The sequence below is a fragment of the Myxine glutinosa genome, chromosome 10 (assembly GCF_964187855.1).
Source record: "Myxine glutinosa chromosome 10, kmMyxGlut1.1, whole genome shotgun sequence".
NCBI lineage: Eukaryota > Metazoa > Chordata > Myxini > Myxiniformes > Myxinidae > Myxine > Myxine glutinosa.
In genome coordinates, this window is record NC_136270.1 from 22258301 (window position 1) to 22283441 (window position 25141).

Here is a 25141-nt window from a genome sequence, read left to right on the forward strand (position 1 = left end):
AAAATCTCATCGGCTTGTTCTAATCACCTACCCAACTCATCCACCAAATTTTGTCATAATCCGTCCACAACTCTTTGAGATATCATGCTATATATCGTTTTTGGTTCTATCTCGCAATGGTGTATAGAATCATTTGAAAATTCTCTCATTCAGATCTGGATTCGAATCTTCATCAAAATTGAATCAATTCTTCCTCGTCACACACCCAACTTGTCCACCAAGTTTCGGCCGAATCCATGCACAACTTTTTGAGATATCCTGTTCACTCATTTATTGTATTTTGTAGATGACTCCACATTGTGTCATGGAATACCTCATCCCAACTGGCAGGCAGAAAATTATACCTTACTCTCTGTTGATCTTTAATTTATTAGATGCTGGTTTGTCAATCCTGGCAAATCTCACAGTCTCACCCTGTCACTCTAGATCTAGAAGGATCGTCAAACGAATCCACCTATCTATTTTCATTGTCAACCACTGTAACTTTCGGCTTCATCATCAGTCCTATCCATGCCTGGGTTGACCATATAGCAAAGCTGGCCTCCAAAGCCAGCAGCAGACTGGGTATCCTCTAACGTTCCAAGTCGTTCCTTGAAAAAGCAGAAAAAGCAGTACATACTCCCCTGTAGGTCGGTGCTCCCAGCATTGCATCTGTCTCTCCGGGATTCTGTGGAATCTAAAGCTCGCAACATTGTTGGCAACACCCATGTTGAGGACAAAACACAAGGCCCGTTTCTCTCACATCGCAGACTAGTTCGTGGCCTCGATTTGTTTTTACCACCTGCTCACTCGGTCATTCTCACTCTGTTCTCTTAGCACTCTGAACTTTCCAAGATCCTCCAGGATGCCAGCATTCTTCCAGGCATCCCCTCCTGTTTAAAATCCCCAAATACAGGCTTACTGCAAACCTACACTCTTTTGTGCCTCTTTCTTTCCGTTTGTGTAACCGCCTTCCTGAAGCTGTTGAGTCGCACTCTATTCTTCAGGTCTTCAAGTTGGTGGTACTCCATCATCTCGTGCCATCCCCCATCCCCACCCGTGATCTTTTCTACACGTTAACCCTGAAGTGTTTCCTGCCCTACTCTCATTTCTTACTGTCCAATCATTCCATTGCTTGTTGTATACACATGTTGCCCCACTGCCCTACCAGCGGATTGCCTTTTTACCGTCTATCACATTGCTCTTCCATGAGGTGAGATTGTGTCCAAGAAAAAACAAACAAAAAAACAAACAAAACAATAAATATGTTGTGCATAGCACGATACATGTAAAATCCCCAAAATAAGTTGGTGACCTTTGGCCTATGTCGACCTATTGGCCTATGTTGACCTCAAAAATAATTGGTGGTTGAATTCAGTGACCTGAAATGTAAATCCTCTTAAAATTTCAAATCAAAAAATTGTCTGTGAATTATTAATTTCTTTTTTTTGAAAATTGAGGATTTTACAAATTCGACAAAGTTGTTGACATTTGGCCTATGTTGACCTTTTGACCGATGTTGACCTCGAAGATAATTGATGGTTGAATTTATTGACCTGATATGTAAATCCTCTTCAAATTTCAAGTCAATCGGATGAAAATTGAGGATTTTAGAAATTTGACAAAGTTGTTGACATTTGGCCTATGTTGACCTTTTGACCGATGTTGACCTCGAAGATAATTGGTGGTTGAATTTATTGACCTGATATGTAAATCCTCTTCAAATTTCAAGTCAATCGGATGAAAATTGAGGATTTTAGAAATTTGACAAAGTTGTTGACATTTGGCCTATGTTGACCTTTTGACATCAAATTTAATAGTCTTCTCGCTTATTATTTATGGCCAACTCTGTCATTTGGTGAATTTTAGTAAAGATCGGTTTAAAATTGTCGCCTGTAGGCGGTCGATTAACATACAAACAGACAGACAGCCAAACACAAACACGATATTGAAATGTGCATTTCATACTTTTATTGTTACTTCTATCCTTCTGATTCCTCATTTCTTTGTCTTTCTTTTCCTCTTCCTGTTGCATTTTGTGCAACCGCTGCTAACACGAGAAATTCGTTTGGTGAAATTATTGTCACAAGATTATTGACTGAAACTGAAAATGACGGCCTGGACAGCATTTGTTCGAGTACCACAATTACGGTGTTTCATGTAAAACCTGGAGGTGCACAATGCGCTGCGTATCTCTATTAGCGCGAGTGAAGCCCATTTGAAGTGCTCCGGCGGCCATCTTACCCTGCCGATATTTCTGACAGTTGATTCAAGTTTAATTCCTGAAATTCTTGCATTTTTCAAATTCTACTGCGAGTTCTTGCGATTTTCCTCGGATAAATCACAATGCCTCAGTGTTCAGCATTCGGTTGCATGAACGCCTCTGGTAAGAGCTCAACATCGTGTTTCCATCAGTATGTTTGATGAAAAAAGTCGATGATGATGAATCATGAGGCCCGGATTAACAATGGTGCCTGAGGAGAACAGGACAGGGTCCCTACATCTTGGGAACGTTAACATCGCAAAGTATAACTCAGCCACCCCATCCTCCTGGGGTATGTTCCATTACCAATCCGGTTGCTCTCGCTTACCAATCCTTACCAACCGTTTTATTGGAGTGATAGATAGCTTGAGTGATGAAGCCAATTGGCGATCGAGTTCTCTAAAAGCTTATTGGTAATCATGGAACACCGCTGCTCCTTCCTCCTGCTCTGCCACCTCCTCCTCCTTCCCCACCCTCCTATTCCATCCTCATACTCCTGCTCCCTCCTTGCCCCTCCTCCTGCTCCCCTCCCTGGCCTCCTGCTCCCCGCTCACACCTCCTCCTGATTCCTCCTCCCTGCCCTCCATCTCCCGCTCACCCCCTCCTTCTGCTCGCCATTCACCCCTCCTCCTGCTCTTCCCTCACCCCTCCTCCTGCTTCCCCTCACCCCTCCTCCTGCTTCCCCCTCACTCCTCCTCCTGCTCCCCCCTTCTTCTGCTCGCCATTCACCCCTCCTCCTGCTTCCCCTCACCCCTCCTCCTGCTTCCTCCTCACCCCTCCTCCTGCTCACTCCTCACCACACTTCCTTCTTCCCACTCACCCCTCCTCCTGCTCCCCAATGACCCCTCCTCCTGCTCCCCACTCACCCCTCCTCCTGCTCCCCCCTCAACCCCTCCTCCTGCTCGCAATGTGGTTCCATTCATCGAACAATGAATGGAACCGCAAGGTGAGGAGCGCATCAGGAAAAAGTACAGCAAGCTGATCTTGTTCTCTCATCAGTAAATAATAACATGTATCATCAATAGTTTATGGTGGATCACAATCTAGTGTCTATAATGGCAAGATTACTCGTGTAAGTACTCACTTGTAACCATGTTGGTTTCCTGTGCTATGTTGGATGTGATTTTCCCCTTAACTGCACCTTTACCTGGTCCCATGACCAAGCATCTTGATGCTGGATGAATCCCCACGAAGTCTCTCACAATTGGGGAGAAAATAACTCGAGATCCGACATTTTTCCATGAAAACAATCTCTGAGAGCAATCTGTCTCTAATCTTCCTGTTGTTTGCTTTAAAAATGGTCGGCACGCCAATATGGCCACCCAGAGCACTTCCGCTGGCTTCACTTCCCAACCTCCAGGTTTATTATAAGACCTCCTTGATCACATCAACACCAGCATTGTTTACATTGAAGAACGCCATGTTGTTAAACAGTGCGGAGCACTCCGGTCCATAGCAGTGCTCGCTTGAGCACTTTGAATCAAATGAGCTGCTTGGTAACAGAACACACACCCCTATAGTGTTCCAAGCTATTACTTTACTAATAAATTAAAATAGCCCAGGATCTAGATTGTACAATGTCGTAGAACAGATGTCCTTGCCATTGAACAATATGGTCCATGCTCTCTTATCTTGTCCAAGCAACAGACCTTCAGCAACGGACCTCATCTGAACAACTTCCATTTTCACTATGTCTCTTACCTCTTCTGCAACCGAGTCTCTGTAGAAGCGCAAGCCGTGGCGAGCCAAGACGAACCAGTATTTTTTCCACTGACAACAAAGAGCAAAACAACAATGGGTTACATTAGTAGACAATTTCGTCAGTTGTACGTTAGTGTCCCTTAACCTTAATTACAAGAATATTAGTAGACAATGGACGAACACGTACATACGGCATATGGGATTTAAACCTGAGAGGCCAACATCGTGACCTAGGGATACAGATGGGAACACTCGGGCCAAACCCTGGATATAATTTGAGCCTCAGAGCAAATCGGATAGGTGAGGTCAGTGTTGCGGTTTAAATTGAGATCATGAGCTCAGGTCATGCAGCTGTGACATTTGAGTGAGCGATAAAACTCCGTCAGTTGAAAACAAAGCCGAGGCTTAACGCAAGCAGTTCAAAAATATTGATATTTACAGGATATAATATGAATCGCAAATCCACGTGGGGTTAGCTGTTGCTTGTGAAGTGAAACGTGATGAGCAAGGATTTGACCCCGATGAACATAACAACTGCTCCTCTTTTGTGCGCCTAAACAGGCTCAAACGTCAAGCGATTGGAGGACATCTAGAAGGGTAACACCACTGGATCAACGCAGCAATGACTCCCAAAAGGTGATGCGATGAGCGTGTGCTTACCTGCCCATTATTATCCAGATTCAAGAGCCAGCCTTTCTTGAAGTTCAGTTCGTCAGGCTGTTAGGAGACACCAGAACCCCCTGGTTTCTCCTAGCATAACATATGAGCCCCCCTACACCGTCCTTACCCGTTTATGGATTTTTCATCACTGGAGCTTTTATCTACGAGGATTTTAAAAGTGAGGTTCCCCCAAAAAAGCAAATGTATCGAACAAATAGATCTTGTGGATCTAAGTTACCATCATGAGAGCTTCAGAGGTGCGACGATCGAGCGACTTGACACGCCGGCGTCGCCCTAGTGGTCTTGGTGATCGAGAGGCCTGAAAGATGATTCCACATATGAGACTAAATGTATTTGTTCTTTCTACTCTTGTAATAATCTACCCAACTACCCTGGCTTGTATAATTTTAACCGATACACAGTTGGGCGTCAAGCAATGCAGCATTACGAGATGATCAAAATAACCACTCACGGTCCAAAACAAATTTGTAGGAAGTTGGGTCAATGTTGATGACCTCTCCTTTGAGTACAATTTTATAGGGTCTACTGATATAAGTTTGAGTCTTCACTCAAGTACCTCATCAGCTGAACCACCTGTTCTGCCTTCACTGCTTTGTCTGTTCCGATGCTGTCTCGACGCGTGCATCATGGTGAGCAAATGGCACTCAGAGGGAGTCCTTGGATCATCAAGATCATGCCTGGAATGGACACATAGAGACAAGTAGGCTCAACTGTACATTCATCGTTGGCTCATGCGTCTTTTGACAAATCCTTTTGTAGCCCTACAGATCAACACACTTGCACGATGGACGGACGGTTCTTGGACGAACTTCCCAAATCCTCAACATAACCAAAAACATTAACCAAAAAGCTGAAAAATGTAGGTGCCTGGAAGGAAATAAAAACAAATCAACTTCAACAAAAGATAATTTACACGTTGTCTGTTGTTCGTTGGAATCATTCATGTAATGTCCATAGAATCTCTTCTCTGGGTGTAGCTATGGCTGATATTTGCCTAGAGTACCAGACAGCAGTGGCCAAAGTTTTTTTTTTTTTCGAAAGTCTCTATGGCATCTTTAACCACAGTAACGCCCATAGTGTTCATACTTCAACAAAAGAATGGATGGAATTACAAGTACCTGCAGTTATTATTTAGTCCACTCCGCCCAGCCGTCTCTGTAGGGCGACCCGAGGAACGCGATGTTGTGACGTCTTGACCAGAAAGCACATTCTTGGCAGTCTGGTCATTCCGACCCTGAGGTGCATCTGCGTACACGGTACAATAACACTGGTGTATCTCATTCGGTACTTAGCCATCACTGGATTGTTGGAATTGTCAGTCGTAACGTATCCATAACATCCACGAGCGAAGTTGCAGTGAAAAAGTATATTCATACTTCATACAGAATTGCTAAAATGTATTTTGAACACCAGAACCCAGACTTAGATTGAGAGCAATAGTTTAACAAAGCAGTGAATCTTGCTGTTGATACTGAGAAAGAAAGACAACACTGTGTTTCGGTATGGAAGTCAAGCTGACCTTCCTTTATACTTTACTGCAGAAGTAACTAGAATGGCACTCTTCTGACCGATATGCCTCCACCCACATTATTTACATAATTATACATACTTGTACCAAGTTTGATTTAAAGCCCTTCAGCTGTTCTGAGGTATCACATTTTTACCTGACATGACTGCTGACCTTTGACTTATTGATGCCAAAATCTAATCAGTTTGTCTTTTCATCATAATACTGTGCATACTTATCCCACGTTTGGTCCAAATCCCATCACTGGTTCACAAGTTAGCGGTTCACCTAACAGGACCTTGGACCTTTTTACCTTTGACCTCTTGACCCCATAATCTAATCAGTTAATCTTGGCATCATTATCGGACCCCGCTATTCGCGGTTCCGCTATTCACGGAAGCCGCGTATTCACGGTTGATAAAATGCGACATGTTTCTCTATTCGCGGAAAATGTCTCGCGAATTCGCGGTTTTTTAGCTCACCTGGAACGAAGTTCAGGGTAGCTTATGCGATGGCGCATTGTCCATCTTTCAGTCCGTCCGTCAGTCCGTAAACACTTGAAACTTCTTCTCCGAAACCGCTGATGGGATTGCGACCAAATTTGGCACAAATGATATTTGTTGTGTTGTAACTAAAGTTTGTTCGCGGCATTAAAAAAAATCGGGGATTAAAGGGGTTTACCGGGGTCAAAGTGGATCCAGGTTTGACCCCCCAAAATAGGAATTTCCTTTTTAATCTGAAACTACACACACAATTTCGATGAAACTTGACAACAACATTCAACACCCGTGATGTACCGAAGTTTGTTCATGGCACGAAGAAAATCAAAGTCTAAGGGGTCTATGGGGGGGGGGGGGGGGGGGGGGAGGATCAAAGTGGGTCCAGGTTTGACCCCCCCCAAAATAGGTATTTGCTTTATTTTCTGAAGCTACACACACAATTTTGATGAAACTTGACCACAACCTTCACCACCCATGCTGTACCAAAGCCTTTTTCACGGCATTTAAAAAATTTGCCCCTTTAGGGGTCTATGGGGGGTGGGGGGGTTGCCCCCCAAAATAGGTATTTGCTTTCTTCTCAAACTACACATGCAATTCCGATGAAACGTCACCACAACCTTAATCACCCATGATGTACCAATGTTTGTTCAAGGCATGAGAAAAATTGGGGTCTTAGGAGGTATATGGGGGTTGGGGAGGGGGGTTTCCCCCCATAATAGTTTTTTTTTGTTTTCTTAAAGTCTTATGATTATGTTAGTATGATTCTACATGCTGCCCTGTCTTCTAGCAACCATTGAAATTGGTTTTAAATACCCTTAGTCGATGCAGTACACTGTTTATTCCACCAGGTGAGCGCCAGGGGTATTACCCTATGTTTTTAGCTCACCTGGAACAGAGTTCAGGGGAACTTATGCGATGGCGCGTCGTCCGTCTGTCAACACCTGAAACTTCTTCTCCAAAAACGCTGATGGGATTGCGACCAAATTTTGCACAAATGATATTTGTTGTGTTGTGTCTAAAGTTTGTTTACGGCATTAAAAATATCGGGGTTTAAGGGAGTCTACTGGGGATCAAAGTGGATCTAGGTTTGACCCCCCCCCCCCCCCCCCCCCCCAAAATAGGAATTTCCTTTTTCCTCTGAAACTACACTCTATTTCGATGAAACTTTACCACAATCTTCATCACCCGTGATGTACCAAAGGTTGTTCATGGCATTAAAAAAAATCTGCCCCTTTGGTGATCTACGGGGGGGGGGGGGGGGGGGTTGCCCCCCAAAATAGGTATTTGCTTTTTCTCAGAACCTACACACATAATTTTGATGAAATTTCACCACAACCTTCATCATCCGCGATTTACCAATGTTTGTTCAAGGTAATGGAAAAATTGGGGTCTGAGGAGGTACACGGTGGGCGGGGTTGCCCCCCAAAATAGGTATTTTTTTGTTTGTTTGTTTAAAGTCTTATGATTATGTTAGTATGATTCTACATGTTGCCCTGGCTTCCCGCAACCATTGAAATTGGTTTAAAATACCTTTAGTCAGTGCAGTATACTGTTTATTCGACCAGGTGAGCGCCAGGGATATTACCCCTATGTTTTTTTTATTTATTTGTAGGCATTTTTTAATGAAACTGTAATCATGTGCATTTGTGGTCGAAAACATTTTAAACTTTAAAAATTTTCATCTATGAATCAGGAACCGCTGGGAACCTATAACGTATCCCCCTTTTCCCCATTGAAACAATGCCGCGGCATACACTCACGGGATTTTCATCGACCTTCGTGGATTTTCATCGACCTTTGCGGGTTTGTCTCACTATTTCCAAGATTTCATTGACCGTTGCAGATTATCGTCGACATTCTCGGGGTTTGCCTTATCATTCACAGGTTTTGACTTGCCATTCACGGTTTGTTCCTCTCTAATCGCGGATTTTCGCGACTTGGGAACCTATCTCCCCATTTTCGATTGAAACAATGCTCCCCTATTCGCGGGTTTCACTATTGGTGGACTTTCCAGGAACGTATCCCCCGCGAACAGTGGGGTCCGACTGTACTTGTACCAAGTTTGACTTGGATCCCTTAAACCGTGCTTAAGTTATTGTGGTAACAAAAATCTATCACGGATGGACGCATGGATGCACGGACGGATGCACACATGGACGGATGGACAGGCGGACAGACAACCTGAAAACGTAATGTCTCTGGCAAATTCATCAGCGGAAGCATAAAAATTATCTCAGTATCCTTTAGTTTAGAGGTTGGCTTCGAGTTGCTGGCGTGGCCAAATGGCCCATACAAATGCTACAAACAGACACAGTGTCAGTCATGTGATGTAGACTATTTAGTGTCTTAAATTATAATGCAAGTCACCCCCATCCATACTCAACCATGATCTCTTCTACCGCAAATGACCCCATTTCCAAGCACTCCCCTTTTGCATCATAATTGCCGTGTAGCAGGACTGATCTAGCACGAGTGACGATAACAGTAGCCCACACTGGGATGAGCTGAGATACAGATGCGTGCTCCATACTGATAGACCCATGACAGTTTGTTTGATAATGGAGAAGAGGATGGCATCAAAGTCAATGAACAACATCTACAGTGAAGCACGAGGAAGCGTCCAAACAAAATATGAGGGCATTGTACCATTATATCGCTGTTCTTTTGTATTCCTTTTTGTAACAAAAAATACATATTAATTGCACAATACATTCACAATCTATACTTACAATTACTTCTTGTTTGTTCATCCTTTATGTATGTATTCGATTCGGATCCTGTTGGTAGAATTTTTTAAGTGATCCATCACCATTGGGAGATCGGGCCAAAAACGATATTTCGCAGGATATCTCAAAAAGTTGTGGACGGATGATTTTGATTAAATGTGATTCTGTATTGTGATTTTCTGGTCTACTCTGGGATACAAAACGTAAACTGTTCACCTGGTGGAGGTATATCGTCTCTACTGAGTGCCGTTCTAGTTAAATATGTTATTACCCCTTTGAGTTGCTATTCGTCAAGCCATATGCAAGATGGATAGTATCCCTTTTGCAAACCTATATCATGAACTCAAACTTAAGGCCTCTGGGATTACATGAAATCAGTACATCTTGCACACAAACTTAAGAGGATACAACCCGTTAGAAAATTTTTGGTACTTTTTAAAAACTAGTGGGTACTCCCAACTCCGGGCAGGAGTACCCTTCTCGCCTCTCGGCCTACCTTTGGTGCGCAATGTGCGGCAGCACAGTGTTGGAAATGTACTTTATAATTTGTCATTTTTGAAAGAAAATTTATTGATCGCAACATATCATAAGATAAAGGATGATTATCTGTAATACCGACTACCACCGAAGGCGGCGATATTTCTGCCACGTGTCAATTTTGGAGTTTTTAGTGACATCGGCATTTTGCTCCATTATAGTAGGATTCCAACCTTCAGGATGACCCACAATATGATGGCAGCTTTTTTCCATTGCAGGATGGTAAACATAGGATGTTACTACTATATATCTTGCAAAGAAAACCACACATCATCTATCGAGAGATTCTTGTGGAAAAACCGTTCATTGTATCGATGAAAATGGCGACTGAATCCATCTCTCAACACAACAAATGAGTCGAACAGTCTTTCTATTGATGTGTGCGAAATGGGCAAAATGGTATTCACATCAAAGCTTGCGATAACAAAATCTCAAAATAATACATTATATTTATACAAATTAATAATTTTTTAACACAATTGTAATTGTGTTATAATTTCATGGGCCACCCTAGCTGAATGATACATTATTCCTCCTCTTCTGTTTCTTCTTCTTCTTCTTCTTCTTCATGTAATTCTTATTACACAGAACCATTAACTTCACAATAGATTGATAAATTCACAATTTTGAGTAAGGAAGGGTTAAACCTGATAATGTTGCTGTGGCTGCTGGTTGTATCACTTTCCGGAAGTGCGGCTGTGCTGCTGATGCAGTGCCCATTACCAGTAAGCTGGTACTCATTTTGCATACCTCGGAAGGATGACAGGCTGAGTCAGCCCACCTGGTGTTAATTCAACAGCACGACAGGGTGGTGAAAAGGTGTGAATGAGCAAGCATGACTTATCTTCCTCCTCACCATGGCTGAACGTTTCTGTCTCCTGCAGAGAGCTGAGATTCTCCTTTGCATCTTGAGCTGATATTCTCCTTGTTTCACCTCCCTGGACCAATTTGGGCCGGTCTGCAGTGATGGGGCCTGCAGAATGTTCATCCGGAGTAACATGGGACCTCTGTGTACATCGTGTGCGAGATGGAGAACAATTAAACACAGAAATCTCACAATACAGCGGTTTTTGGTGTTACATTATATAGTCAAAAATATAGATTCAGTATGAGGTTCAGAATTTCAGGATTTACCTTTCCGTTATGGAAATTAATGTCTCTGCTTAGCATGATAAATAGGAGAAAGAGAAAGAGAGAAAGAGAGAGAAAGAGAGAAAGAGAGAAAGAGAGAAAGAGAGAAAGAGAGAGAAAGAGAGAAGAGAGAGAGAGAAAGAGAGAAAGAGAGAAAAGAGAGAAAGAGAGAAAGAGAGAGAGAGAGAGACTGACTGTTTCTTCCTTTTATTACAAGAGTACAAAAAATCAGTAATGTTCAGTCATAAAGAAACAAAGCACAATAAAAATGATCTCAAGGAAAAATTATTATCAAATCATCATCATCAAGTGTGCATATGACATCATTAAAAACCCACTTTTCTTTAAAACATGTTAAATTCTTGTTCATTTTAAAAAACCGGTACTCTAGCTTTAGTCTTGCATTTACAAGAGCCTTAAAGGTGAGCAGTACATCATATGACGAGTCAGAAGCGTTTCCCATTTTTTTCTTTCTGGATTTATAAATTGCAAACTTGGCCTGGCCAATTAAAAAATTCATTAAAACCACATTTCTAAGGGAAGACGGTCCTAAAACACCATAAATAAAAACATTGTGATTGAAGAGGGAACCAAGCTTCACAAAGCGTTCCTGAAGGAATGTAAAAAGAGGTTGCAATCGTTCACACTCAAGGTATATATGCGGTAGGGTTTCAATGGATGCACAGAAAGGGCATAGATTAGAGTTAGCAGTAGAAAACCGGTTCAGTAAAACATTATAAGGTAAAATCCAGTGTACAAGTTTCCATTGAATATCTCCAACATACTTTGGAGTAGGCAAAAGATAAAAACTTCGCCAATTGGGGCAATTGGGGGGTATTGGGGGTAAAACATCCCGCCATCGAAGCCTCGGGTGCCCAGAAAATGTTTTTGCGTATAAAATTTTAACGTACGCGTTGTACAAAGTTTTCTTTGGAAAGGCGGGAAGGGATAATGCAGTATCATCAGGGCTGTTCAGGCCAGGGGACAGATTAAGTGGCGGGCTGAAGACTAGGAGTTTGGGGAAGTCACCCGCTGTTTCCTCGGGGGAAGGGCCAAGTTCCTCGCAGGTATTACGATACGTTGTGGATATCCCTTGAAGGAACCGAGAGATGATCCTGACAGATTTTATTCCGGTTTTTTGTGCCACAGCGGCAGCACTCAGCCGGTAGCTCCCAGACTCTGTCATGAGGTCTTTCACTCGCAGCAGCTTGGCATCAACAAAGCGTTGAACGAGTCCCCTATTATTCAAGCTGTTTTCCAGGAAGGGGTTGTAGCATAGGGGCTCATTCATCAACATTTCCATGTTGTATGTTGCCATTTCACGGGAAAAGGACAGGGCTTGCCAGGCGTTCATCACCCCTTGGTAAAAGGTGGGCAGCAAGGATGAATCGATTTGATGAGGGTTCATCAAGAGAAGTTCTCGGTCGTAACCCAGCTTGCATGTAAGCTGTAATATGCAGTTAGCCAGAGGCCTCCAGAGTAGGGCTTCATCTCCATATACAAGTTGGCGCACGATATGAAGCCGGAAGACCATAATCCGGCTGCGGATATCAATAAGACCTTGGCCACCTTCAGTGAGTGGTAAGTATGCCACGGGGGGTTGGAGCCAGTGTTTCCCGCTCCAGAAAAAGTCGACAATGCTCTTTTGCAGTGTAATAAGAAGGCTCCCGGGCGGTTGTAGGCATATCATCTTATGCCATAGCATAGAGGCGACAAGATTGTTAATGACGAGAGTTCTTCCGCGGTACGAAAGTTGAAAAAGAAGTCCTTTCCAGCGGGCCAGTTTTGCCATTACCTTGTCTGGTAATCCCACCCAGTTCTGTTGCTCAAAGGTGTTGTCTCCGAGGAAAATACCGAGGTATTTAATGCCACTTTTCTGCCAGTTCACTCCTCCTGGTAGGACAATTGGCGGGCAATCTCCAGGTCCTATCCAAAGGGCTTCACTCTTCTTCCAGTTTACCTGGCCTGAACAAGCCTGACAATATGTTTTTAGTGCTTGAGCCACCGCAGTGACGTCAGCACTATTTTTTATATAAATACAGACATCATCTGCATAGGCAGAGACTTTTAGCGGTGTGGTAAGAATTGATCCAGTGAAGCCAGAAATGTGCGTACGTAATTGGAGCAGAAGAGGTTCGATGGCAAGAGAGTATAAAAGTCCAGATAGCGGGCAACCTTGCCGTACTCCCCGTTGTACAGCAATGGGGCTACACAATACTTGATTAATTTTAAGAACACTGGATATATTACAATACAAAAGTTTAACGTACGAGATAAAAATAGGTCCAAACCCAAAATTCTCTAAAACTCTAAAAAGGTACATGTGGTCAATACAGTCAAAGGCTTTTCCTTGGTCAATAAAAAACAGACCAACATTCATATTAAAATTGTTACAAAACCGAATGGTATCACGGATAAGAAAGATATTATTAAAAATAGTACGTCCAGGAATACAGAAGGATTGATGTTCTCCTATTAGTACATTCATAAAAGGTTTCATTCGATTAGACAAGGCTTTGGCTAAAATTTTATAATCCGTACATAAAACAGAAATAGGACGCCAGTTCTCTATAAGTTGAGTGTCCGCTTTCTTAGGAATTAAGGTGGTGACTGCTCTCCGGCAACTCCACGGCAGTTGTCCATCCTCTAAACATTCATTCAATACCCGCAGTAGGTGAGGTCCAATGGTGTCCCAAAAAAACTGGAAAAATTCACTTGTCAGCCCATCCAGTCCAGGGGCTTTATCAGGTTCTAAGGCCTTCAAGGCAGCGGTGAGCTCAGGTAACCTAAGAGGATCCTCCAACTGCTGCTTCTGATCCTCCGCCAATGTTGGAAGGTTAGAAACAAGTTCCGATATTGCATCCTGGTTAATGTCATGCCGCATAAACCGTTGTTTAAAATGTTTCCGGGCACATTCCCTGATTCTGCCATCTTCATAAAGGAGTTCCCCATCATGGAGCAAGCGTGTAATCATTGACGAAGAGGCCCCCCTTTTAAGGCTGAAGAAGAATTTGGTTGGAGCATCAAGGTCGTGTATGTACCTCATCTTCAGGCGCAATAAAGCATTTTGTGCTCGCCTTTCGGATATGGAATTCAGTAAGGCCGTTTTTCCATGGATTTGTTGCCTCATTCCCTGGTAGCTCACACTTGCGGTTCCCTGAAGCTGTTCCTGTAATTCCAGGATTTCATCTTCAAGTAAGGTTGTGGTTTTTCTTTCCTCTTGAACACCATACGCACGATATTGTTGGCAGAATAGTCTGATGTGCGTTTTGGCATTATCCCACCATTGTCTGAGGTTTGAGAAATTCCCTTGGGAGGCAACCAGAATATTCCAAATTTCTGGAAAAATGTCCTTAAAGGTACTATCATCAAGTAAGTTGTTATTAAATTTCCAAAAAGCACTCTTGTGTTTCGGGCAGGGGGCAGAAATTTTGAGAAATGTTGCGCTGTGGTCCGAGAATCCTGATGGGCAAATTTTGGATGACAGAACGAGGCGTTCAAGTGGAGGATTAATATAAAACTTGTCCAAGCGAGCAAGTACAATGTTACCCTGAATGCATCGACACCATGTGTATTGCCTGATTGATGGGTGCTGTACCCGCCATATATCTGTCAAATTCATTTGTTTTAAAAAATTGGTGAGAGGGATTGTGGAGGCAGGATGGGGCTCTGCACTGTTCCTGTCTAGTTGGGGTTGAAGGGTGCAGTTAAAATCTCCACCAATACAAACATGATTGTCTCGGTTTTTTAGGGCGTTTTGGCGGTCGAGGGACGTTAGGTGTGTCCCAAGGTCATTAAAAAAAACTCGCCGAGCTACAGGCGTACTTGGGGCATAGATATTAAAAATAGTATAGAATTTTCCACAGTAGTGGAATTCTAGGGATGCTAGGGATCCCTTGTGTATTTCGTCGAATTTAAGCGATGAAGGCGAAAAGGAGGGGCTAAGAATTATTGCGACACCGCCTTTGCGGGAGTCACCGTTACTAAAGAAGGACAGGCCGGGGAAGAGCCTACACCACTCTGCGACACAGTAGTCGTTGGCATGGGTCTCTTGTAAGAGGGCAATGTCAACTTTCTTCTGTAATAAAAAATCCCTTACTTGAACTTTGCGGACAGAGCTACATCCTCCGTTAATATTCAAGCTACAAATGGAAAAACTCATTACAGCTATAAGGAGGAGTGACCACCACTCAATTTTTTGATAGCAGTTCATTCTTAGCTTTTTGCGACCACTTCTTTAAACGGTGACGTTGGGAGGAATTGAAATTAAAAACGTGGGGCCGTTTTACCATCAGTCTAGCGGAATGTATAAAATCAGGTAGCTCCGGAAAAAAGGTTTCTATTACAACATTCCTTTTTTGGAATGTGTCCTTAAGAAACCTTTTTATCTCGGAGGGAGGGATTGGAGGGATTTCTTCTTCCTTGAGGCTACCACATTCACTAACAGAGTCATCTATATCAGATGGCTCAGATGGTGTGTCACACTGGTTTTCATCATTTATCTCCTCACCGTCATCACATCCCTCCACGTTATCGGATGGGGCATAGTCCATAGAGGGGGGGGACGGGGAGGGCATCTTCAGGGGAGCAGGGGGGGGGGTACTAATTTTTGCGGTTCAACCATATCAGTTTCTAGGTCAGTAGACAAGGGCGAGGATTCATCCACATCTATGTCCTCCAATACCGAGAAACGATTTTCTGTGACGAGGGACAAATCTAGGCCAGAGAGGGGGGGCTGTCGGTTTTCAGTTGTAGGTTTTTTAAAGAGATGGCCGTTTTCATCTGTTGTTTGCAGATGTCTTTTTCCTTTTGGGCAGACTAATTGAAACTCGTCCTGGTTAGTGGGAAGAGATTGCAAGGGTTTGGGGGGAGGGGGGGGGAGGGAGGACGTGATCATCGGGAGGGGATTCCCATCGGCTACCACGGCGGGAGAGGTAGGATCAGTTATAGCAGGCAACAAGCTGTGATTGGACGATGTCGCCTGGGGGGTGAGATCTATAGTTAACAGGAGATGGCTGCAATTAGATCCTTCAGTAGAGGGAGGGGCCCCTGTTTCAAGGGGAGGGGAAGGGGGTACGGCGGGGGGGTTTGGATTGGTGGTAAGAGGGCTTGGGTCGGTGGTGGACAGATTGGGATCAGTGGTGGTAAGGCTTGGGTCGATGGTGGGAAGGTTCGGGTCGGTGGTGGGAGGGCTTGGTTCGACGGCGGGAGGGCTTGGTTCGGTGGTGGGAAGGCTTGGGTCAGTGGTGGAAGGGTTTGGACCGGTGGTGGGAAGGTGGGGGGGTTGCTTATTCCCGGTTCGGAGGGGAGGTTGCACTTGTGGAGAATTCTCTTTTCGGGGGCAGTCATGCTTAACATGCCCAAATTGTCCGCAGCCAAAACATTTTAGAACGTTGGTGGACACGTACACTGTATATTCGTTCTGTTGATGTTTTAATTTTATTATAAGGTTTAAATCCTTCTGGGAATTTTTTAAAATCATAAACACTTGCCGCCGGAATGAAACCACGTGCCTTAAATCGTTGTTTCGTGACCCAAAGGGAATCATGGAGATACGAGACACGATGGTACCGTATCGGGACAACTCTTTAATTAGTACATCGTCGGATACAAATGGGGGGCAATTTGATATCACGACTTTTATCGCTGGGCTATCTAGTGGGGAAATCATTACAAATAAATCTGGATCGATTGTCAAACCCTGTTCGACAATTTGTGGGACACAATCCACGTCGGACAAAAAAATAACGATCTGCTTGTTCATCCGTGAAGCGGCAACAACCTTGTCGATCCCGACAACACGACCGGTTGCGAGGACAACGTCCTCGACACTAACCTCACGTTCCGGAGGTACACAAAAGAACCCGTGCTTACGGGTCAGGCTCTGAAAGGCCGTAGATCGAGATAGTGCAGTTGCCATGCTGGAACAGCTGCACTTACAACCCCTCCCCAACTCGGGGAGGGTGAATATATAATACAATCTTCCCTACCCGAACTCCGGGAATGGGAAGCAATCAGACCTCTCCGATTTCCCTAACTTCGGAAAAGGGAGGCAACAAAACAAACTGAAGGAAGGATAAACGAAAGGAAAAAAAGGAAATAGAGGTTTAAGATGAAGGAGCAAACACCGATCGGGCGACGCCCAAAAACGGCGAACCCTTACCAGCGATCACCCTGTGCTCTCCGGCTCTCTCTCCCGTCTCAACGTATATGGGAATCACCAGGAAGACTCCACGAACAGGTACAAGGACACAGAGGGGGGAAAACGGGAGGGGGGAGGGGGGGATGGAGCAACAACACAGAGCACTCACAGGCCTCCACAAGCAGACGCCATGACAGTACAACCAGGCACCAGCATACAAACGACCAGCAGGGGGCGCGAGAGAGAGAGAGAGAGAGAGAGAGAGAGAGAGAGGGAGAGAGAGAGAGAGAGAGAGAGAGAGAGAGAGAGAGAGAGACTTTGACTTTTGAGTCTTTTTATTATAAAAATATAAAAAGTAACAATATACGTGTTTTACAATCAAATCAATACTGCCAACAAAAAGAAGAACCACCAAATGATCATCAAATAAGAAACATAATCAGTATCTCATAACAGTATTTTCAATTCGTTTTCTTCAACTCCACAAAAACCACCGACACACCAAGTATCAATAAAGTTTTGAAGATTTCCGGTCACGTTGGAAAAGGTAAACTCAAGTTTCAATCTTGCTGAGACCAGTGCATTAAAAGACAACATGATATTGCAGTGCTCTGTCGGTTTGCCAGATAGTTTATCTTTTCTTGTTAAATAAACAGCAAGTTTCGCAGTTGCTATTAGGAAACTAAACAGTTTAGATACAGGATCTTGTTTAGGGGCAAAACAAAAGATGAAATTTCTCAAAGAAAAAGTAATATGCATTTTGTGTGCAATATAATTCAACCAATGAAACAAAGGAAATAATCGTACACAGTCTATGAATGCATGAAACAAATCTTCATTGACTGCACAGAAGGGACAACAAACAGATACAGGAGAAAAATGTCTAATAAACATGTTGGAGGGAACAATCCAGTGGGCCAAACGCCACTGGAGATCACCTGTTCTTTTGGATGTGGGCTCACTGTACATGGCTTCCCAGATAGGTTCGGAGGGGGGTCCTCCGGGTAACAATCCTTTCCATCGGGTAACTCCATTTAGCGACGGGTTCCCATTTAACAGCTTGAGGCACATCTTGTAGATGCCCTTGCTGTCCATTGTCTGGAAAAGCTTTGACCCATCGCTAACAGGGGGCAAATCGTTTTGAATGGGTTCAACAATTAATTTAGGCACTGTCGGCTCATTTGGATCTTCTTCTGTACCTCGAGTCCAAGTTAGGCCAAGTTGCCGTCCCAACTGAATCATTTTCCTCAAAATTTTTGCAATCATCCTATGGGACCAAATCCCTGTCAGGTCGGCGATTTCACTTACGGATTTCCAACCATACCCTGAGTCATGTCGGAGATGCCGCACCTTCACAATACCAGCTGCTATAAAGTGTTGGCAAAAATCTCGACTCTTTGGAATGTCGGGAAAGAGAGGGTTATAGAACAAAGGCTCGTGTGCCAGCATTTTCGTTACATATGTGTCCGCCTGACGACCCACAGAAAGGCTCTGCCAGGCATTTAAGAGGCTTTGGTAAAAAGCAGGGAGAACCGATATGTCGACATGCTGGAGGTTCATTTGAAAGAGTTCAAACCCGTACCCGAGCCTACCCGCTCGCTGCAGTACAAGGCGTGCAGGGAGCCGGCCTGGCAGATGTTCCATGTAGAGGAGACGTTGAATGGACCGCAGCCGGAAGGCCATTAGGCGGGCTTTGATGTCGACGAGGTTGTGGCCACCCTCAGCCGAGGGGCGACATATCACATCGGGTCGTAGCCAGTGGTAGCCTCCCCAGAAGAAGTCCACCAGTTTGCCCTGGAGTGCTTTGAGTAGGGCCTCCGGCGGTTGCAGGCAGATGAACTTATGCCACAACATTGTGGCAACTAAGTTGTTGATCACTAGCACACGGCCCTTGAAGGACAAATGAGGTAAAACCCTTTTCCATCGGTTCAATCTTTCTCCCACTTGCTCAATTACCCCGTCCCAATTTCTTTGAGCATACTGTGGGGAACCAAGGAATATGCCCAAGTACTTAATTCCCTCACTTCCCCACAGCAACCCTGCGGGGAGGGATGGGGGCGGCTGTGGTACAGGCTGAAGAAGGTTGCGATAAAGGGAGGGTATCCATAACGTCTTGCTCTTGTTCCAATTGATTTTTAAAGAGGAGGCAGCGTGAAACTTTGACAGGCACTCAACAACGATATCGATATCATCCTTATCTTTTACAAAGATGCAGACGTCATCCGCATAAGCACATAGGGTTAGCGGTGCACTCATGGGAGTGAGTGCTATTCCAGAAATCTTCTTTCTCAGTAGATTGAGAAGAGGCTCTAAAGAAAGAGCAAACAATAAACCAGAGACTGGGCACCCTTGCCGGACCCCTCTCCGAACCTTGATGGGGGGAGCCAGCACATTATTAATCTTAATTAAACTAAATACATCCGTGTATAGCAAGGAAATGTAGGAACGAAAGTTTGCTCCGAGGCCGCATGCCTGTAACACATGATGCATAAACTTATGGTCGATACTGTCAAATGCCTTTTCAAGATCAAGCGACATCATTCCAAAGTCTTCTTTAACACGCGGTTACCATCAATGAGATCTCTAATTAAAGAAATATTATCATGGATGGATCTTCCAGGAACACAGTAACTCTGTTCTGGCAGTACTAGATCACCGATAACCTTTTTTAGTCGATTAGCTAGTACTTTTGAAAAAAGCTTGTAGTCTGTGCACAGCAGGGAGATCGGTCGCCAGTTCACCAAAAGTCGGGGATCTTCAGTTTTCGGGAGCAAGCACACTACGGCTCTTCTTAGACTCAGCGGCATTATACCAGTCTGTATAGAAGTGTCCAAAACATTCAGCAACTCAGGGCCTAAAAGGTCCCAAAATGTCAGAAAGAATTCGGGAGGTAGACCGTCAATACCCGGAGCTTTCCCTGAATCCATGGCAGCAAGAGCACAGGTTAGCTCAAGGAGGGTGATTGGTAGGTCAAGCTCCAACCGTTGAGCCTCAGTTAGGGAGGGGAGGTGAGAGGTTAAATCCATCATTGTATCATTACAAACAGTCTGCTCCTCAAAAAGTTTTGTAAAGAATTCAATAATGTTTATTCTAACATCATCTTCGTTGACAACAACGTTGCCTCTTGAGTCCAAAACAGAAGAGATTAGCCGTGATGGCTTGCTTAAGGATTCTAAATGAAAGAAAGACTTGTTTGGGGTGTCTGATAACTTTACATTCTGTATTCTAAGTCTAATTAATGTTCCGGCTGCTTTCTCTTGAACTAACTCCCTTAAAAGAGCTTTCTTTACAAGCAATAACCGGTAATTGGCGTCATTGTTTTCATGAGCCAATTTATTCTCCAAATGTAGAATATCCAATTCCAACCGGGCCATTGTAATGTGCTTGTCGTTTGTGCTGTGTGATTGGAAACATTGACAAAAAACCCGAATTTGAGATTTCATGTTATCCCACCATATGCTGGATGAAGAAAAGGAAGATTTCTTTGCTACTAGACTTGCCCAGAAAACACGAAAGGCTTCCTTAAACATACCATCTTCTAGAAGTCTAACATTAAACTTCCAATAAGCGCTCCTACTTGCGGGTTGAGGAAAGGAAAGGTTTAGGGTTACCATATGATGGTCTGAAAACACGGAAGGAAAAATATTTGAAGAAACCGCAGTATTTTTAAAGGGTACGTTGATGTACCATCTGTCAAGCCTTGCCAAGGATACTCGACTATTGGCGCATCGACACCAGGTGTACTGGGATGTGCTTGGGTGGTGCAACCGCCAAACATCAACGAGGCCCATTGTGCTAAAAAAAATTGGATAAGTGTACATGGGACTCAGGATGGGGTTCGGCAGAATTTCTGTCAACCGATGGGTCGAAGGTGCAATTGAAATCACCTCCGACACACACACAATGATCAAAATCAACTGATCTTAAGTGATTTATCATTGCGGTGAAGAAGGACTTACGCTCTACGCTATCACTTGGCGCATACACATTAAAAATAGTGTAATGGAAGTTATGGCTTACTAGTTTGAGAGAGCTAAGCCGACCATTTATTACCTCCTGAAAATGGCATGACTCACACACGAGGCCTGGCTTCAGCAAGAAGCCGATTCCAGCAGATGAAGCTGATAAATTGCTGAAATAGCATTGGCTCTTAAAAAGTTGATGCCAGTTATGTTCCACATTTGGTGTGATGTGAGTTTCTTGAAGTAAGATCACATCCACCTTTTTCCGTTGAAATATGTTTTTTACTTGGACCTGGCGGAGGTGTCTAGCACCACTACCGTTAATATTTAAGGTTGCGAGTTTTATAGTTTTCATCCTGTATTGATGAAATCAGCCTGTGGCTGGGAACACTCTACACCTGCACGTGTGATGAATTTTCTTAACCTGTGGTATTGTGACTTATTCAGGTCGAATTGTTCAGGCGTTTTAATTATGGATTTTGCAGTGTGGATGAATGCAGCCAAATCGTCAAAATGGTCTTTAATGACTATGTTACGCTGTCTGTACGTTTCGGCTAGAAACGACACGATGTGTTGGGGGGGTATCTGTGACTGAGATGCTGATGACTGTGACAGCTCAGTCACTTCCACCTCGTCCTCAGACTCTGACAGGTCTGATAATGTCCCACCTGGATCTTGGGCCTTACTTGCAGCTCTCACAAGCTCCTCTGGAGGCATCTCCTGAGATTTCGTTGGGTACTCTGGTGCACACTCACGAGCAGACTGGTGCTTACTTTCTTTATGTGTGCTTTGGCAAATGGCTGCAGATCTCTGCGTAGCCAGGGTTACGATTTCTGTTTGTGAGACAGAGCAATTTGTTTGGTCACCAGTCCGCTCAGCTACTGGAGGGGGGACCGGTGGGGCTTCGCGTTCAGGCTCAAAAATGGCCGCATTGTTCGGATCAATGTCGGCTTTATTCTCAGAGCTTGGGAAATCAGTAACATCTTCTTTACCACTTTGGCGTTCGATATTTTCGTTTGCTGTAAACGTTTTGCCCTCTTTTGCAGAGACAGTGTCTCTGCCCAAGACAGCCTTCTTTATCGCACCATCGGGGCTATTTGTTAGTGGTGCTTTCCGTTTTTTGGTCAGTATGACAAGTTCTTCATTCATGGGTTCGTCAGCAGTACTAGCATCACCAAGTGCCATCTCACTGGGTTTGGGTAGCACCGGGGCGTCGGGAAGCACGGTCGGGGCGTCGGGAAGCGCAGTCGTGGCGTCGGGAAGCACAGTCGGGGCTTCGGGAAGCACGGTTGGGGCTTCGGGTAGCACGGTTGGGGCTTCAGGTGGCACGGTTGGGGCTTCGGGAAGCGTAGTCGGGACCTCGGGAAGCACAGTTGGGACATCAGGAAGCACAGTCGGGGCGTCGGGAAGCACGGTCGGGGCTTCAGGTAGCACGGTTTGAGCGCCAGGAAGCACGGTTTGAGCGTCGGGGAGCACGGTTTGAGCGTCGGGGAGCACGGTCGAGGCGTGAGGAAGCACGGTCGAGGCGTGAGGAAGCACGGTCGAGGCATGAGGAAGCACGGTCGGGGCGTTTTCTTTTTTACAGCCCACATTGGTGTGTCCCAATTTGCCGCACTTCGTACAAGATGCTTTGGGACAAAACCTTTTAACGTGTCCGAAGGCTCCACAAAGGAAGCACGTTAAGGTGCCTGACGAAGCGTACATTTGATATTGACGATCATTTACCGAAATTTTAAACGAGATGTTTAGTCCTGTATCGTCGCCGCGATCAGGAAGCACCATGAATACTTGTCTCCGGAAACTCATAACATGTTTCACTCGTTCATCCCGACATCCCAGGGGAATCATCGAGATTCGGGAAACAACAGTTCCATACCGGGTCAGAACAGCCATTAATTTATCATCTGTGATAAACGGAGCGACATTTGAAATAATAACTTTAATCGCCGGTGTGTCCATCGGGGAAACCATGACGAACTGCCCACCTTTCAATGACAGACCGGTACTAACAACATCATGCACGAACTTCTCGTCCGACACGAAAACAACAAACTTTTGGTTCATCCGCGACGCGGCGCGGACATTTTCATCGCCGATAACATTCCCTACAGCTAGGATAATGTCCTCGGTAGGAACACCTTCGGGAGGGACACACACGAAAGCATGCTTCCTTGTTAGGGTTTCAAACCCTTCCTGCCGTGCACGAACACTCGCCATAACGGCGATGTCTCACCTTTCCACCTTGACCAGGCGGAAAGGACACAAAATAAATAAAGTCGAAATGAAATAATGAATAATAAAGTTCACACGACGCGAGTAAGGTAAACAGCACCGACGGAGCAGGTAAACTGAACCGAACGGGTCTGCTCTCACCTTTGGGCTCTTCTCTCACTCTCTCTGTCTCAAGGGGGGGAAAGGGATACAGGTGGTAAAGAAGGACACGACAAAAGCGCGATAGGAAAGGAAGGAATGGGGGGGGGGGGGGGGACAACACAACACAAGCACGGAGCTACAGCACACGAACACCAGTGCACGCCATCTTGCCACGCCCAACACACGAACGGCCAGCAGGGGGCGCGAGAGGGAGAGAGAGAGAGAGAGAGAGAGAGAGAGAGAGAGAGAGAGAGAGAGAGAGAGAGAGAGAGAGAGAGAGAAAGGAGGTGTATAAGCAAATTGATTTGTGTTTTGATGGTCTGTGTTACAATAATGAATAAATAACCATGCCAAATAAACAAAATCACACATTCTAATGGAAAAGGATTAATGACCTCAGGTTGTTCCTATTACAGTGGTATTTATAAAACAACAATATTGCATGTACTACAGGTTCCTCTTTGAGGAAAGATAGTTTATTACTTGTATTTTTAAACAAAATTGTCTTTGTAATTTAATTACAGATGTAGCTATACAATAATCTCACTACAGCTCGTCTGATCGATCACACAATGTTGTGCATAAGGCCAGAGTTTCTAACCACAGTACTGATACGTTGAAGGGGAGGTGGATCCATAGCTAGATTATATTAGAATCTAGTATAGGATGTGTGAATAGTGTTGGTTAGATTTATTCTTGTATTAGATATCTGTAGAGATAAGTCGTCTTGTTAAACATGCACTGAGGCGGCAGTGAATATAACATTTTAGAGCAGATAGGGTAAGATTGTATCGTGTGAAACCTCTTGTGTCAGTCAAGTCCAGGTGGAGGACTTGGGCACAAACGCACATGAGAAAGCACGATGAACTGTCCATGGGACATATCATGAACGGTTTGGTCGGCAGGCCGCAAGCCATAGTGGTAAAATTGGCTGCTAAGCCTTGGAGGAAGTCACGACCCCGGAAGATGCGGCACCGCCCACCAGAGGTAGCCGCCAATGATGGCTTGCATGTACTGAGGGCAGGGCAGAGGACCCACCATGCAGAAAGGAGGGGCCTCTGTGGAAAACCATGCGAGCAATTGGAGTCGGACCTGTTGTAGAGGCAACATCTCTCTGTCCTGTTTGTTTACTCGCTGCCTGAGGAGGAAGTGTTAGAGAGATTGGACACCTTGCTATCATCCCTCATCGCCATTCTTACTGCACTTTGCCCGTGTCATGCCAATCTGCACAACCACACTATCGTGGAGGAGCTATAACCAGCTCATGCCAGCCGAAAGTCCTCTCCTGTTCCCATTCATTATATGGAAACTGGTATTGTCGGCGCCATTAGCGGGATTAGGCCTTATTTTCATTGTACATAAGGTTGCGTGTTCATTCTTCCCTTTTCTTGTGTTCTTTGACCGCAATTTATATGCCGTTTATTGATCGCCTTGTCCTTTCTTATTCCCAAATTAATTTTGTTAATAAACCCCCCTTTTAACTATAAGAATAATTTTCCCGTTTTCCTGCCTTCCCGTTCAAACACTGCCAGGTACGGTTATTCATTGGGCAATCCTTGAAGATTGTAGACATGGTAATATTAAGAACACAGTAAGTTAAACACCATTCTGGCCACTTGTGAGGGTTGACCCCCATTGC

At 44.5% G+C, this 25141-nt stretch overlaps 1 protein-coding gene across 1 annotated transcript in view; it reads right to left on the reverse strand.

The window, feature by feature from the left end:
* Positions 1 to 25141, reverse strand: part of LOC137433505 (uncharacterized) — a 44027-nt gene that overhangs the window by 12901 nt on the left and 5985 nt on the right. The window contains exons 3-8 of the mRNA XM_078785172.1: positions 10751 to 10901; positions 5743 to 5869; positions 5181 to 5301; positions 4842 to 4922; positions 4604 to 4660; positions 3944 to 4012 (exon numbers count right to left, since the gene is read on the reverse strand). Of these exons, the coding sequence (XP_078641298.1) occupies positions 3944 to 4012; positions 4604 to 4660; positions 4842 to 4922; positions 5181 to 5301; positions 5743 to 5869; positions 10751 to 10901 (606 nt within the window). The remainder of the gene's footprint in view (positions 1 to 3943; positions 4013 to 4603; positions 4661 to 4841; positions 4923 to 5180; positions 5302 to 5742; positions 5870 to 10750; positions 10902 to 25141) is intronic.